Source organism: Lactuca serriola, chromosome 8 (assembly GCF_051521515.1).
Source record: "Lactuca serriola cultivar US96UC23 chromosome 8, Lser_US96UC23_V15, whole genome shotgun sequence".
In the NCBI taxonomy this organism is placed as follows: Eukaryota; Viridiplantae; Streptophyta; class Magnoliopsida; order Asterales; family Asteraceae; genus Lactuca; species Lactuca serriola.
The window spans coordinates 18,787,798-18,800,868 of record NC_136415.1 but is presented as its reverse complement, the minus strand read 5'-3'; the positions used below and the strand labels follow the sequence as shown (position 1 = coordinate 18,800,868).

General features: G+C 35.4%; 2 protein-coding genes across 2 annotated transcripts; one reads left to right on the top strand and one right to left on the bottom strand.

Annotated features, from left to right (window-relative positions):
- Positions 1-2,567: 2,567 nt before the first annotated feature.
- SYP31 (syntaxin of plants 31) lies at positions 2,568-4,958 on the bottom strand. The gene is made up of 6 exons (XM_079017099.1): positions 4,595-4,958; positions 3,697-3,947; positions 3,475-3,605; positions 3,309-3,347; positions 2,973-3,182; positions 2,568-2,882 (listed from the first exon to the last, which is right to left on the bottom strand). The coding sequence occupies exons 1-6, from the start codon at positions 4,842-4,844 to the stop codon at positions 2,723-2,725; spliced, it is 1,041 nt and encodes a 346-aa protein (XP_078873225.1). The 5' UTR covers positions 4,845-4,958; the 3' UTR covers positions 2,568-2,722.
- Positions 4,959-7,277: 2,319 nt separating this feature from the next.
- Positions 7,278-11,609, top strand: LOC145071217 (uncharacterized). Its single transcript, XM_079018134.1, has 4 exons — positions 7,278-7,951; positions 8,104-8,219; positions 9,927-10,164; positions 10,257-11,609. The coding sequence occupies exons 1-4, from the start codon at positions 7,571-7,573 to the stop codon at positions 11,511-11,513; spliced, it is 1,992 nt and encodes a 663-aa protein (XP_078874260.1). The 5' UTR covers positions 7,278-7,570; the 3' UTR covers positions 11,514-11,609.
- Positions 11,610-13,071: the final 1,462 nt, after the last annotated feature.

Below are 13,071 nucleotides of genomic sequence, written 5' to 3'. Positions count from 1 at the left end.
CGATCGAACCAACTTTTCTTTTGCAAGAATTTGAAACAAGAAACAAAAACGATTTTTTATTTTTGATTCTTTTATAGTGGTGGCATCCGGTGGTGGTGGTGGTGGCGGCGAGGGTGGTGATGGTAGCTGTAGGTGGTGGTTAAAGAAGGAAGTGGTGGACAGTTCCAATAGGGAGAGAGAGAGAGAGAGAGTGTGTGTATGTGTGTGAGTGAGAGATAGATCTATTTTTTTTTTTCTTTTTCTTTTTGGATTTATGTAATAAAAAAATTGAAAAAGGGTAAATACCAAGGGCAAATCCGTCATTTTAAAAAGTTTCAAAAATTTTGGACCAAACTCGCAAGAAAATCAAACTTTTGGACCATCCTTGCGAGCCAAACTCATTTTGGACCAAACATACTAGTTTTGACATACCACAGGGACCCTTCTTGCAATTTTGTCTTATTTTTGTCACAAGAGAGATATGTATTTGATATACTTCGACAAGCAAATATGGCTCAATGTAACCCCGCACATACCCCTATGGACATCGAACGGAAGCTCGGTAGCTCTTCAAGGAACTAATTGACGATCCTACAACATATTGCAGGCTCGCAGGGGCCTTACAGTATCTCACATTCACACGTCCGGATATCTCGTATGTTGTCCAACAAGTTTGCATGCACGTTCATGCTCCTCGGATGTCTCACTTACATGCTCTAAAACATATTATTAGGTACGTCAAAGGAACCATTGACATAGGCTTATACTTACATCGCAACTTGGTTTCCACTCTTACCGCATATACCGACGCTGATTGGACCGAATGTCCAAACACACGCAGATCTACATTGGGCTATTGTGTGTTTCTGGGTGATAATATAATCTCATGGTCAGCTAAACGCCAAACGACCGTGTCTCGTTCTAGTGCAGAGGCAGAGTATAGAGGCGTCCCGAACGTGGTTGTAGAAATTTGTTGGCTCAAAAACCTCCTTCTCGAACTTGGTCACAATCCAATACTCACATCTCTCATTTATTGTGATAATGTCAGCGTCATCTACATGTCAAAAAAACCCAATTCAGCATCAACGGACCAAACACATTGAAATCGACATTCACTTCGTGCGTGAAAAGGTTCAACACGGCCAAATTCGGGTCTTACATGTCGCATCACGTTGCCAAAATGTTGACATCTCCACCAAAGGCCTCCCACAAGCTCTATTTTTGGATTTTAGATCCAGTCTAAGCATCTGTCATCCTCCTCCTTAGACTAAGGGGGTATATTAGACTAGGAACTCAATTATGTAATCTATGAGGTACCAAAGTGTAAATACTGAATCTATATATATATATATATATATATATATATATATATATATATATATATATATATATATATATATATATATATATATATTTGCCAATGTAATACAAGGAAGACAATTTTGGCCATATTCCATTAGTTGTCATGGGAAAAGATGCATGCAAATTGTATTATTCCCCATTTTTACTTATGAAAAGGCAGCAAACGGTGAAGACATGCTTTAGCGTGACGTGTGGGACGGGAATATCCGGTTATGTGTGCGATTCCCGACCTTCTTTTTGGCTAGATAACAATAAAGAATGTGTGGTTAGAGATCGTTAGTATGTAGAAGGATAGGTTTGGCATTGGAGAAGGGATCTAAGGATTGGTGTCAAGCTTGATCAACTTGCAGGCTGACTTTCAGCTCTCATCACAACCCAATAGTTTGTTTTGGGAGTTAGCTGTTATGATCAAAGACACGAGGAAGTATTTGGAGCATTTCCTATTATCGGATGGAAGTAAGCAAACAAGGTGGAATAAGTTTGTTCCTCGTAAGGTGAACATCTTTTTGGCAGCTTAGTCTTGATTGTATCCCCCTAAGTCCGGCTTTGGCTTCCAAAGGAATTCGTATACTCTCGGCTCTTTGTCCTTGGTGTGACTTGCATGACGAATCCTTACTTCATTTGTTTGTTGAGTGTGAGATTGCTACAAGGACTTGGAATGTTTTGTCTTGTTAGTTGAACCTGCATTTTTCTACGCACATTAAAACACTTGACATCATCAATTGGGTGGAATTGTTGCTTTTCTCTAACCAAGAAGATGACACTTGAAGCTATAATTATCTGAACATGTTGGGTCCTTTGGCAAACGGGCAAGACATATTGTTTTACTTTTACATAACAGACCCCATGATGGAAGCCTAACGATTGATGTGTAAAATCCGGACAAAAGATTGACCTCCACTTTGGTGGACCTTAGGGTGGAGTAGGTTCCATGGGGTGCAATTTACCATTTTTTTGTTTACTTCCACATAATGAGTTCGGAATTTGTATCTTATATTAGTGACGCTAACATCCATTCACGTCATGAATAGTCATTTTCTACCGTCAAAATATGTTAGAATTGGTGTTAGAACTTAAGTGAATTCATGGATGTGAATTCCTCCGTAAATACAATCGTTAATCAACAAAATGGACCATATTTTAAATAAATAAATCTTCCATCAATAAAAGGAAAGACTACGTAGAAAGCATAACAAGAATATTGCAACCATCACACACTTTCCGCAGAAGTTGGAAAAGAATTTCAATAAAGTGAAGATCTAAAATATTAAGTGTGGGGATCTTTAATTTGTCCTAACATAAACAGAAATATGGACATTGTAAAGTATAATTCACAAAAATATGGTATATGGTGCCACAGTTTTTTTTGAAGATCCCACTATTAAGCCAAGAAGAATAAGAATATGATGAGAAAGATTATTAAAATGACAAATATCTTGATTATCAGCCACCTGTTTGATGATATCCGGTTTAAATGCTTCAAAAGAGCTCCTCGAGCACCTTCAACATTTGACAAACTTTCCTCCATATTGTCATCAATCCTGATACCATGAAGTAATTCATTCATTTCCAAAATGTAAAGAATAATGTTTTATGATTAAATGATTTCTTAAGGATGAACATGAAGTAACCTGATAGCTAACTCCCCCTGGTGGGCCACCATTGTAGCCAAATTTGTAAAGATCCCACTCAGCTCTGTAATTGTAGACTCCACACTTTGTAGAGCAACTGCTCGATTTTGTGTATAGCTTTCTTGTTGTGGGACCACCTGCTGCTGTAACATTGAGGCTCCTGTGTTCATGTTCTGGGAAGGAGTACTACTCTCAACAGCTAACCTTCTCCTGCATTTACAAAATTAAAATAAAAATCAGATCACCTAAATAAGAAATGAGAAAAGAATAAATTGAAAAAGAGTCATAGTTATGATTTAAGAAGAACAAACTTATATAATAAACCAGAAAATATACCTTAGTTGGTTGCCAACTTGAACTCCATTTACTGAAGATCTGAGAAAAAAAAAACCAAGATTTATTTAAACATCTATTTCTGAACACATCGAACTTTCATAAATCTTATATAGAGACATTGACAATCAATAGAGATGAGATCTAAATCAAAATTTTACTGACTCACTCAGATGGTTGACCGGATGGAGTTGACCATGGAGGTGGCTCCATCACTGACTTTGGTTGCTGGCGTAACGGATTCTCTCTTGCTATACTTGTAGAAAAGATTTGTCTCCTGTTTTCATGAGCCTTGATGTTCTGTTGTAAGAGCAGGAATGAGATTAATTTTAAGTTATAACCATTAAAGGGGAAGGAGAATAAAGAATATAAACAAGAAAGTAGAAACAACCTCGGTCCTTGTTGTTAATACATCTTGAAACTTTTTTGTAGCTCCCATTAGCTTGTTCTTCAAATCATCACAAACAGCAGTAGAATGGACAACTGTATCTTCTGAATAATCACCCTCAGCAATTTCCATGTTTTGAAGAGTTTGCAAATCAGATACAGCTACATTTAGGGCTGTTATATCGTTCTTTATCAAGGCTGTTAGTTCTTGTATCTCCTTCAACGGATCATCAAAAATTGATGATTTCTTAGCCACTGCAAGTCCATCCATATAAACATGTTAATGTTATGACTAAATCCCAACTACAAACAGCTAGAGAAACAAGGATCAAGGTAATTGGGACTCTAAGAAAGAACCAAGAATTTTTTTTAATCGCATTATAGCCCACCCAAAAAGAGAGAATTCAAAATTGAATATGATTTAACTGTGATCTCAGAGCTAATGGTGTACTATGTATATCAATCAGTGCAGAGCATAGACAGGCATAATCTAATGGCGTCTGGATCACATCACAGCTTAGAGCCTTTCAGCGAATTATATTTCGTGATTACCATCAGTCGGAAATAAGCAAGTAAAATCTGATGAAACCTAAATCCAGAAATACGCAAGTATAATCGAGTAAAGTTTTAGTTCCCTTAAGCAACATATATCGATCTGCACCTACATATCAACATCTAACCCATTCAGACATCCTTACAGATTCAAATGAGAAGCAATTGTGAGTACTGCAACGTAACTTTTCCAGTTGGTTCGCTAAAAACGCATAGAGCTTTTCTCTGGCACGAGGATAGTTGGAAAAGCAAGGGAAGTAATGTAACATTGTATTAATCATGGAAAACGATAAACTGAATGTCAAACCCTACGTTTAACAAAAGAGATGTGTAAAGTGACAAATGCTTACGATTAGCGAGTCTGGAGATTTTTTTGGAGGTTTCATGGATGCCTAATCCAATACGAGAAGCCTTCTTGTTGAATTCGGATCGATATAAAGAAGGAGTTACCGGTAGTTTAGATGACGTCGATGGATCATTTTGCTGATTTGATCGATCTGGATTGGCAGCTGATATTCGCCCAAACTTTTTCAATGTGTCCGACAGAGATCGGAATTCTGATGTCCGATCCCGGAAGGTGGAGTTTCCGGCAGACACCATTGATACCGACAATTTGTTTTCCGTATACTTACATAACCCTGAATAAAAGGAGCAAAGGTCCGTTGATAGTCACCTCTCGCGTCATATTGAAGTCTAGTTTATAACCATGCGTCCATGTCACCTCATGTTCATGACCTCGATCTCATTTTTATAGATTTAGGTAATAAGTTGTTAGTTGGTACAAAAATATAAACGTATGGTTGTTTTAGATAATAGAGCTACAGAAACCGTTTGTAATTTTTGAAAAAAAAAATCACTTTGTGACAATTTTTTTCAATATTAATCATTGTGATATGCTAAATCATGTGAAAATAATCACAACAAAAAAAAGTTGTTTAAATATCGTGGCTTTTATATGAAATATTTAGTGTTAAAGTTTAGTTAAAAAAAAAAAAACAATAACCACACAACCTTAACGAATAAGTAGAAAACTTTGTCAAACTTGGGTGGCTTTCATGTATCAAAATGAATTAGATTGGTTAAAAAAAATATAATGATATTTATAAATTTATTTTCTTAGATTAAGCATTAACATCACTTATTTTCAAAATCTATAAGAATTACGAACGAAATAACAAATATATAATTACTTTTTGTAAAAAGTTGGAGTTATGAAAAAATAACTTGAGTATATGTCATTTTAACAGGGTATATTTGGACATGTCGAGCGTGCGACAACAAAGTCACATATCGTTTAGGAGGCCCAAATTTTTTACCCTTAGAGCAAAATGGTTAAAACTCATATGCTTTGGAACTAATTATGGAAATTATAGGTAAAACTAATTAAATCTCTATATCGGTATCATATTTTTCATCGGCTCTTTTAAGTTGGTAGGAGTAGTGTCTAGTTCACCACGGTCCACCTTAACCAAAATATTGTCCACCTAATTTTGTTATCATATTTACCAAGCACCACCACGGGTGGAGAGAGAGAGAGAGAGAGAGAGAGAGAGAGAGAGAGAGAGTACGGAGGAAATAAGAGAGAAATATGGCTTGAGGACGCCACGTTCGGTTCATGTCATACCACCATGGATGGTGTACGCCACAACCACGCCATACATGTCACACCCACTCCTTCAAGCCTTACACTCATTCGCTTCAATAACTTCAAAGACACTCACAATCAAGCCGACACTCATCATCGCCACGATCATACCCCATCATCCGCTCTCATCTAAAGACAATTTCAAAGCCACTACTGTAACCACCGTTTTCATTGCAACAAATCATCGAAAAACTTACAGAAGAATATGGAGAACCACTATCGTCATCGTACCCCTTATCCACCTTTGTTTTTCGACAGATTAAAATCCACTACCTCATCGTTGAACTCCTTACAACTCACTTACATTTTAGAGAAAGAATAAAGATTTGGTTCATTAACAGTCAAAATTGATGTTACGAAGAGTTTTGATACATTATCGCCAACACCACATTCGCCTACTTTACTTGTCACTTCTATGATGCTCTATCATTTTGACAACTACCACTATTCCACACTTACTCCCCTTTTAACACCGATAACACTCCCAAAAGAGGAGAAATTTAGAATTGAAGATTATGGTTATGAGATCGATTTTGGTGTTAGGAAGGCTTTGATGACTTGGATGTTGGAATCATATATTCAGACATGATTGATGTTTTGGTTTTTAATAAGTTCTACAATTTCCTAGCGTTGGAAGATCATCGATGTTTCTTCTATGTTACACCCTAAATGTGCTTCCATGACAGATTCATTCAGAGAACATACACAAAGTAATCTTAGCATTATAAATATAAACCATTAGCTGTTTTTTTAGGTTTTGATTTTGAATATATTTAGATTGGTAAACAAACAAAAGTATGTTATTTTTTGAAGTTTTAATTTTGATTTAGGCTATTCTATATGAATCAATTTATGTTTTGGTTTTATTATTGAGATGTATAGTAAAAAATGGTGTGATTGTTAAATGGTGGTGATGTTGGTAATAATGGTGGTACTGGTGAGGTTGGCTAATGACTAATGGTCAGATGAACTGTTAGTGTAGAGTAATATTATGATGGTGAGTTAGTTGGGGTGAACATATTTATGTGGTCGAGTGGTCGAGTTTGATAACGGATCACCATGACGGGATTGGAGGGCATGAGGTAAGAATCTTGTAATTAAAAAATTAAGAAAATAATAAATACATAAATACAAGAGAAATTTATCATTTAACACTCACCTAACGAAATATATAGACGGTAATTACCCATGCACCTCCGATGCAAGATTTGGACACCGCAAGAACCAACCAATCACAAAAAATCGAAAGTCTAATCAAAATAAACAAACCATATGAACCAAAATTGTAATTTACTCGTTTGGTATCTATAAATATAAAATATAAAATATAAATCGAAGGCTGATGTTATCCAATTGCTAACGTATGTCCCACCGTTGGAGCCGGATTCCAACCACCATCTGAAATCAGAATAACCTGTTCTTCAAGTCCGTAACCTCTTTTCCTTTTATAGGAGTCATCTTGCATTCGTTTTGCGATTCTTTGTGTTGCGTTTCTACTAATTCACATTTTGAAGATTTGATCGGATCAGATCCCTCGAGTCGGTCTCTGTTTTCACACTCCGATCGGTCGTTGGATTTCATTTGAAGGATATTGTTTAGCCCCTTGCGATCAAGGGTTTCTAATCTTCAATTAGATTCCATACATTTAATTTGTAAAGGTTCTGCGTTATAATCAATCAATATGAATAATTCTGGAAAACAACAATCTTTTAGTGATCGGCAGGTAGATGATCAGCAACAATCAAACGATGATTTGTCACCGGTATCCGATGGTACCGGTGAGGTTTCTCTGGCGGCAGCTTCGGGAGATTCCTTGACGAGGAGGAATGGAAATAATATTGGACTTGCAGCTCGTTTGACGGATTTGTTTGCTGGAGATGGCGACCGAGATATTGATCTGCTGATGCAGCGAAACACTCAAGAAGGCACGGTTGTACAGTGGCTAGAGGCTCTTGATATGCAAGTATTGGGAGCGTGTCGCGCCGATGAGAGGTTGAAACCCTTGCTCAAGCTTAATGTATCCAGCGAGGCTGAAGACCGATTGCTGTCGCATCTAAGTCAGGTATACTTTATGGTTTCCTCTAGAATCACCTCAATATTATTAAGCTCTCATTGAGTGTCGAACAATTAAAGTGAATGCTCTTGATGATGTATCGTTGCAATTGAATCGCGTGATGTACTGATGTTTATTCTTCAACTTGGTTTTCATGACAGCATTTTGAGCCATCAAAAGTCAGTTTGCTCGCAAGGTGCTTATGTATCCCTCTTGTATCAATTCGTGTTGGGAAGATCAACAAACAAGGAACTTGTCTAATTCCAACAAGTGCAAGGTAGTTGTTTCCTGTTTTATCAATTAGCATCTGCAGTGTGTTTTGTTGTCATTAGTTTTAGTTATGGCACATGAAGAAGTGCAAGGTAGTTGTTTCACATTCATCTTAAGATTTACTTCTGGCACATCAACAAGTTGTCAATAGATACATAAGTGCTCATTAATAACTTATTTAATATGATTACTGAATCTTGTCTTTGCATATCTTTTCTTCTGAACGACTGAATGTAGCAGTTATTTTATCTTATATGAGTGTTGGTTTGGCTTTCAACTTCACATAATACTGAGTATCAAGATTTTAGCTGCAAGTAGTTTATTTGTAGGCTTGTAACTTTTCTTTTTAACATGAAGGATAAATCCGGCTAATGTGATGGATAATAATCAAATTCATGTTGAATGTATGGAAACATTGTTACTTTGGTGGATCTCGGGGTCATTTTGTAGATGTAAATGATTTGGTAGTAGCTTGTGAGTACTACTTAATGGTGGTATATATATGTGATAATACATTTATATTTGTTTGTTTATAAGACTTGTCTGTTACTGTTATACTACAATGGCAATCTATTATGGTGTTCCAGTTCATGTTTGGATGTCATACATATTGTTGTCGTATTCTGTATAGGAAGTAATAATATGCACATGTGATGTGATGATCCCTTCCTTTTAGACCTATGATGGTATGAACATAATCTCACTCAGTGAGTAGAAATTGTAGGCTCCTATATATTAGCTTTATAATGGTGACATGTACATGCATCAAAATGAATATATCTTTTCATTGTAGGTAAACTGGCGTTTTCTATTATGATCTCTGAATTAAGAAGAAGTAAAGGTAGATTCATGCCCTCATATTGTATATTGTGGGTTCTTCTACTATTGGTTTTGCAACAACTCTTATTATCATCAAATTATTTAGACATCTTTGATATCTGTATCATATATGTTTTTGTTTAAGTTCTATAGTCCATTATCACACATAGCCACATGTTTTGAAGAGTTCTTGCTTTATAAGTTGAACTATCTTATTCTCTAACTTCTCTTGTTCTCTTTAGTGATATTGATGTCTCATTACCTGTCTCAAGTAGTTTAATGATGGCTTAGTTTTTTCTGTTGGAAGTAATGAACAAAAATCTGAGACTAGTTTCTCTGATTTGATTTGAGTTCTAATATTTATTGACAAGCATACACAACTAGCTATTCAGCAACAATGTGCGTGTTCTGTTTAGTTTGGTATTTAAGTAGGGGGTTGAAGGCATACCTAATTAAACTAAAGTTTAATTTAAAGGGAAAGAGTGAGAGTGAGAGTGAGAGCAAGTTGTTGAGATTCATATTGTTATTTGAATTGGGTGTTTAGGTGATATACCTAGTTTAATTTATATATTGTTGTTAATACAGTGATAGCTATTATTGTAAAGTTGGAGGAAACATTTATTAATAGGTTCTTTGTGAATCAATAACATATGTGCTAGTACTACTGCTACCCCTCCGCTACAAGAAAGTGTACATTAAAGAAATTATAAAGTAAGTGGAAGGAAAAGTAGATAAGAGCACGTGTATATTTGTTTTGTAGAAGAAGTATAGAATATATTGGTTTTTACATATAAAAAAATGATGTTTAAAGTTGTGAAAGTTGTTAGTATGTATACGGTTGTATGTGTGTTAGAATGAATATATGCTTATTATTATGTTGGGTGGTTTGCAACAGGGGAAACTTAGTTTTGTCATTATTACCAACTTCTGATCTACGCATATTGTTTGTTGGGGATGATGGGCATGCAGAGAGAATATCAATCTTAAGAAACACAACAGATTGTTCCTATGTTGTAATTGAAGGAATCCCAACAGATACCTCTGGTCGATCTTTTGTTGTTAGGGTCCCCATGCCTTTCTACTTCTGGTGCTCTGAAAAATCCAAACTCCTCGGTGATGAATTGCTCGAAAAGGTAACCCAACAAATCTTAGTAAGAATCCCAAAACAAAACCAACTGATGTTTGAATCTGATGATGTACATATACACATATCTTGTTGTTATAGATGAGGAAGTTACTAGAAAGGAAGCCTTCGCTTGCGGAACTAACCGGAATCAGTAATTCTCGTCTTCAACGCTTTGTACATCATCTACAAACTTTTCTGGTTGGGTCAGTTAGTGAAACCTCAAACTCAAAGTCTCCTCCATTGTTGGCATCATCAAGTTCAAAGGCTTCACGGGTCCGGACCTGCAGTAGCATTATTCAAGGCAGCCTGAGTCCTAGGCCAAGCTCCTTCAAAGAAGGTGGCCTCCCCAGAAACATTGCTTCCTTGAGAAATGTAGTCAGAGACAAGTTAAGACGTAGGGTGGAAGGTGTCCGCCTTGATACATCCTCCGAAAAACATCCTCTTCCTTCCACTTCAAATCAGCATGAAGAAAACAGGCTTCCAGAATCATCATCATCATCTTCTGGAATTTGCTTGTTCCCATCAGTATTAAGTGGAAACATGAACATGCAAATTCCATCTATAATCTCAGCAACACATCCTCTTCCTAATCATAATACTAATACTAATACTACACCATCATCATCATCTATCTTCTCTCCTCCTCCTCCTCCTCCTCCTCCATATTACTGTTGGTGTCCACCCGTGGTTGTGGTAACACCCCAACATCCACATACAACATCAACCGAATCTTTTACATTGCCACCCCTTTCCTCACTCCTTGCAGCAGCCTCATCATCTGCAAAAACATGTTCTGAAATCTCAATCCCACTCCCACATTTTCTACCATTATCCATGGGCATGCCACCTTCACAACAGATCCCGTTCTTCACACCTTTGATCTGCGAGTGCGACCACCCAATAGTTCACATCCCGATCCCAGTAATGGACATTTGCTCCTCAGGTCAAGCCTACCTAGTCAGTACTGGCCCTACTGTTATGAGCGTAGTAAGCATTCCACCAGCATTAAGTGTCCAAGAATCTGATTCAGAAAAGAGTGCTAGGGACACGCTACGCCTCCTCGTGAGTGGATCTACCCAATTCCCCTCTGGTGTTGGAGGTGGAAGTTTCTATGGAGCAACCACAACCACTGATGTGAATGTAAATGTGAATGTGAATGCTATTGCAAACAGTATTGCTGCAATGAGTTTGGTTTCTCCCCATGGTGTTATGAAGAGGTGCATTGACCAAGGTGATTTGGTTGACCTCCTCAAGGATCCAGTCAACACTGTTGGGACTACTACTACTATTACTACAACTACAACTACATGTTCTTCTAATGAAGATGGTTTGAGTGAAAAAGGGAGTACAAAGTAAGTTCCAGTGTTGGATGTTGGATGTTGTTAGGCAGGCATCATGTGATTCTGGTTGTAGGTTTTTTTTTTTGGTGAAAAATGATATGTAAGTAATTAGACCAAGAAACATTATCAGCCAGCCTTTACCTTTACCTTTGCCTTTGCATTTTACATTTCTATGTTAACCTTCATAATCAGGTTATAACCTAAGTAAACATTATAATCTCATTTTGTATAATTATCAACTAACACCAACTATGGAAATTAGAATAAATCAAATCCTCAATCAAAAACAAATCTCACTTATTTCAACTTGATTGTTTTTATATATTAACAACAAAAAAGTTAACTTTTTAATCCTATGGTTATTTTGAGTTAATACTAAAGAAAATCTTTATATTTTTATGGTTATTTTGAGTTAATACTAAAGGAAATCTCCTAAACTTTGTATTTTAGGCCAATATATGAAAAAGTTTCAAACTAAAAAACACAAAATACCAGTGAAAACTTAAGAAAAACTAGGATTTTGAGAATATGAAAAAGTTTCAAACGAAAAAACACAAAATACCGGTGAAAACTTAAGAAAAACTAGGATTTTGAGAATACTCGTAACACTGACACATACTATTCTAATGCATAAAAAGAATCTAGGGAATTTGAAGTGACAAGTAAATAATATGAAAGTGTTTATTTATCTTTATATTTTTAGAAATTAACAACTATATTTTTTTTGCTATGATAAAAAAAATATATGTTATAATGATTTGTTAGTAATAATATACATTAATTCAAAGACAATCTTTAAAAATGTCATAACGTTTAGTTATTTGTTAAAAATAGAGTTATCTTCAGAAAAATCTAAATATTTTAACGACGGGATACTAGTGATCTACGAAACTGGTCTAAAAAAGTTTTCTTGGAGTTTAAACCGAAATTATGTGTTTTTCTGTACATAAAATTTAATTTGAAATTTTTTCATAAGTTGAATTAAAATATTGAGATTTTAGTGGAGATTTCTCTAATACTAAATTATAAAACATTAAATAGTTTTATCAGGAGTTACTTATAGAATGTCAATATATAGAAATGTTATACCAAATAAATATTATATTTTCAAAATTTATAACTAAATAACCAAAATACTTCTGAAGACAGAAGTTTCTACAAAATAAAAAAATTACGAAATTTGCTATTCTTGTTAAAAAATTTGATGTTACTGTATTTTATAACTTGAAACCTAAATAAAATTAGATACATCGTAATTGGTTAATGTACTTTTACACATCTTTTACATATAAATAAATAACACGGTGTTTTAGCTAGATTTGAAGCAAATGTTTTCCAAAATGGGTCGAATGTGGTACCTTTTGAGAGCCAAGTGTCATATCCGATTTTGATGAACTTAATTTTATTTGCATTTGAGAGATATATTCTGCCCGCAAAAATTTTCCTGTTTTGATATTTTGGCGATCAACTTTTTTTTATCAAGCAATCATTTAATCGAAACACCTACGTAAGGTAACATAATAACAATAATGGAAAGGTCCAAAAAATTTATAGAATAACACAACATAGTTACA

Excerpts from the sequence above, each read along its gene's own strand:
- SYP31 (XM_079017099.1), bottom strand. The coding sequence starts at position 4,844 with ATGGTGTCTGCCGGAAACTCCACCTTCCGGGATCGGACATCAGAATTC. Across the intron at positions 3,348-3,474 it reads CCATCCGGTCAACCATCTGA|ATCTTCAGTAAATGGAGTTC; the intron begins GTGAGTCAGTAA and ends TTTTTTTCTCAG. Across the intron at positions 3,183-3,308 it reads CAAGTTGGCAACCAACTAAG|GAGAAGGTTAGCTGTTGAGA; the intron begins GTATATTTTCTG and ends TTGTAAATGCAG.
- LOC145071217 (XM_079018134.1), top strand. The coding sequence starts at position 7,571 with ATGAATAATTCTGGAAAACAACAATCTTTTAGTGATCGGCAGGTAGAT. Across the intron at positions 8,220-9,926 it reads CTAATTCCAACAAGTGCAAG|GGGAAACTTAGTTTTGTCAT; the intron begins GTAGTTGTTTCC and ends GGTTTGCAACAG. Across the intron at positions 10,165-10,256 it reads GTGATGAATTGCTCGAAAAG|ATGAGGAAGTTACTAGAAAG; the intron begins GTAACCCAACAA and ends TTGTTGTTATAG.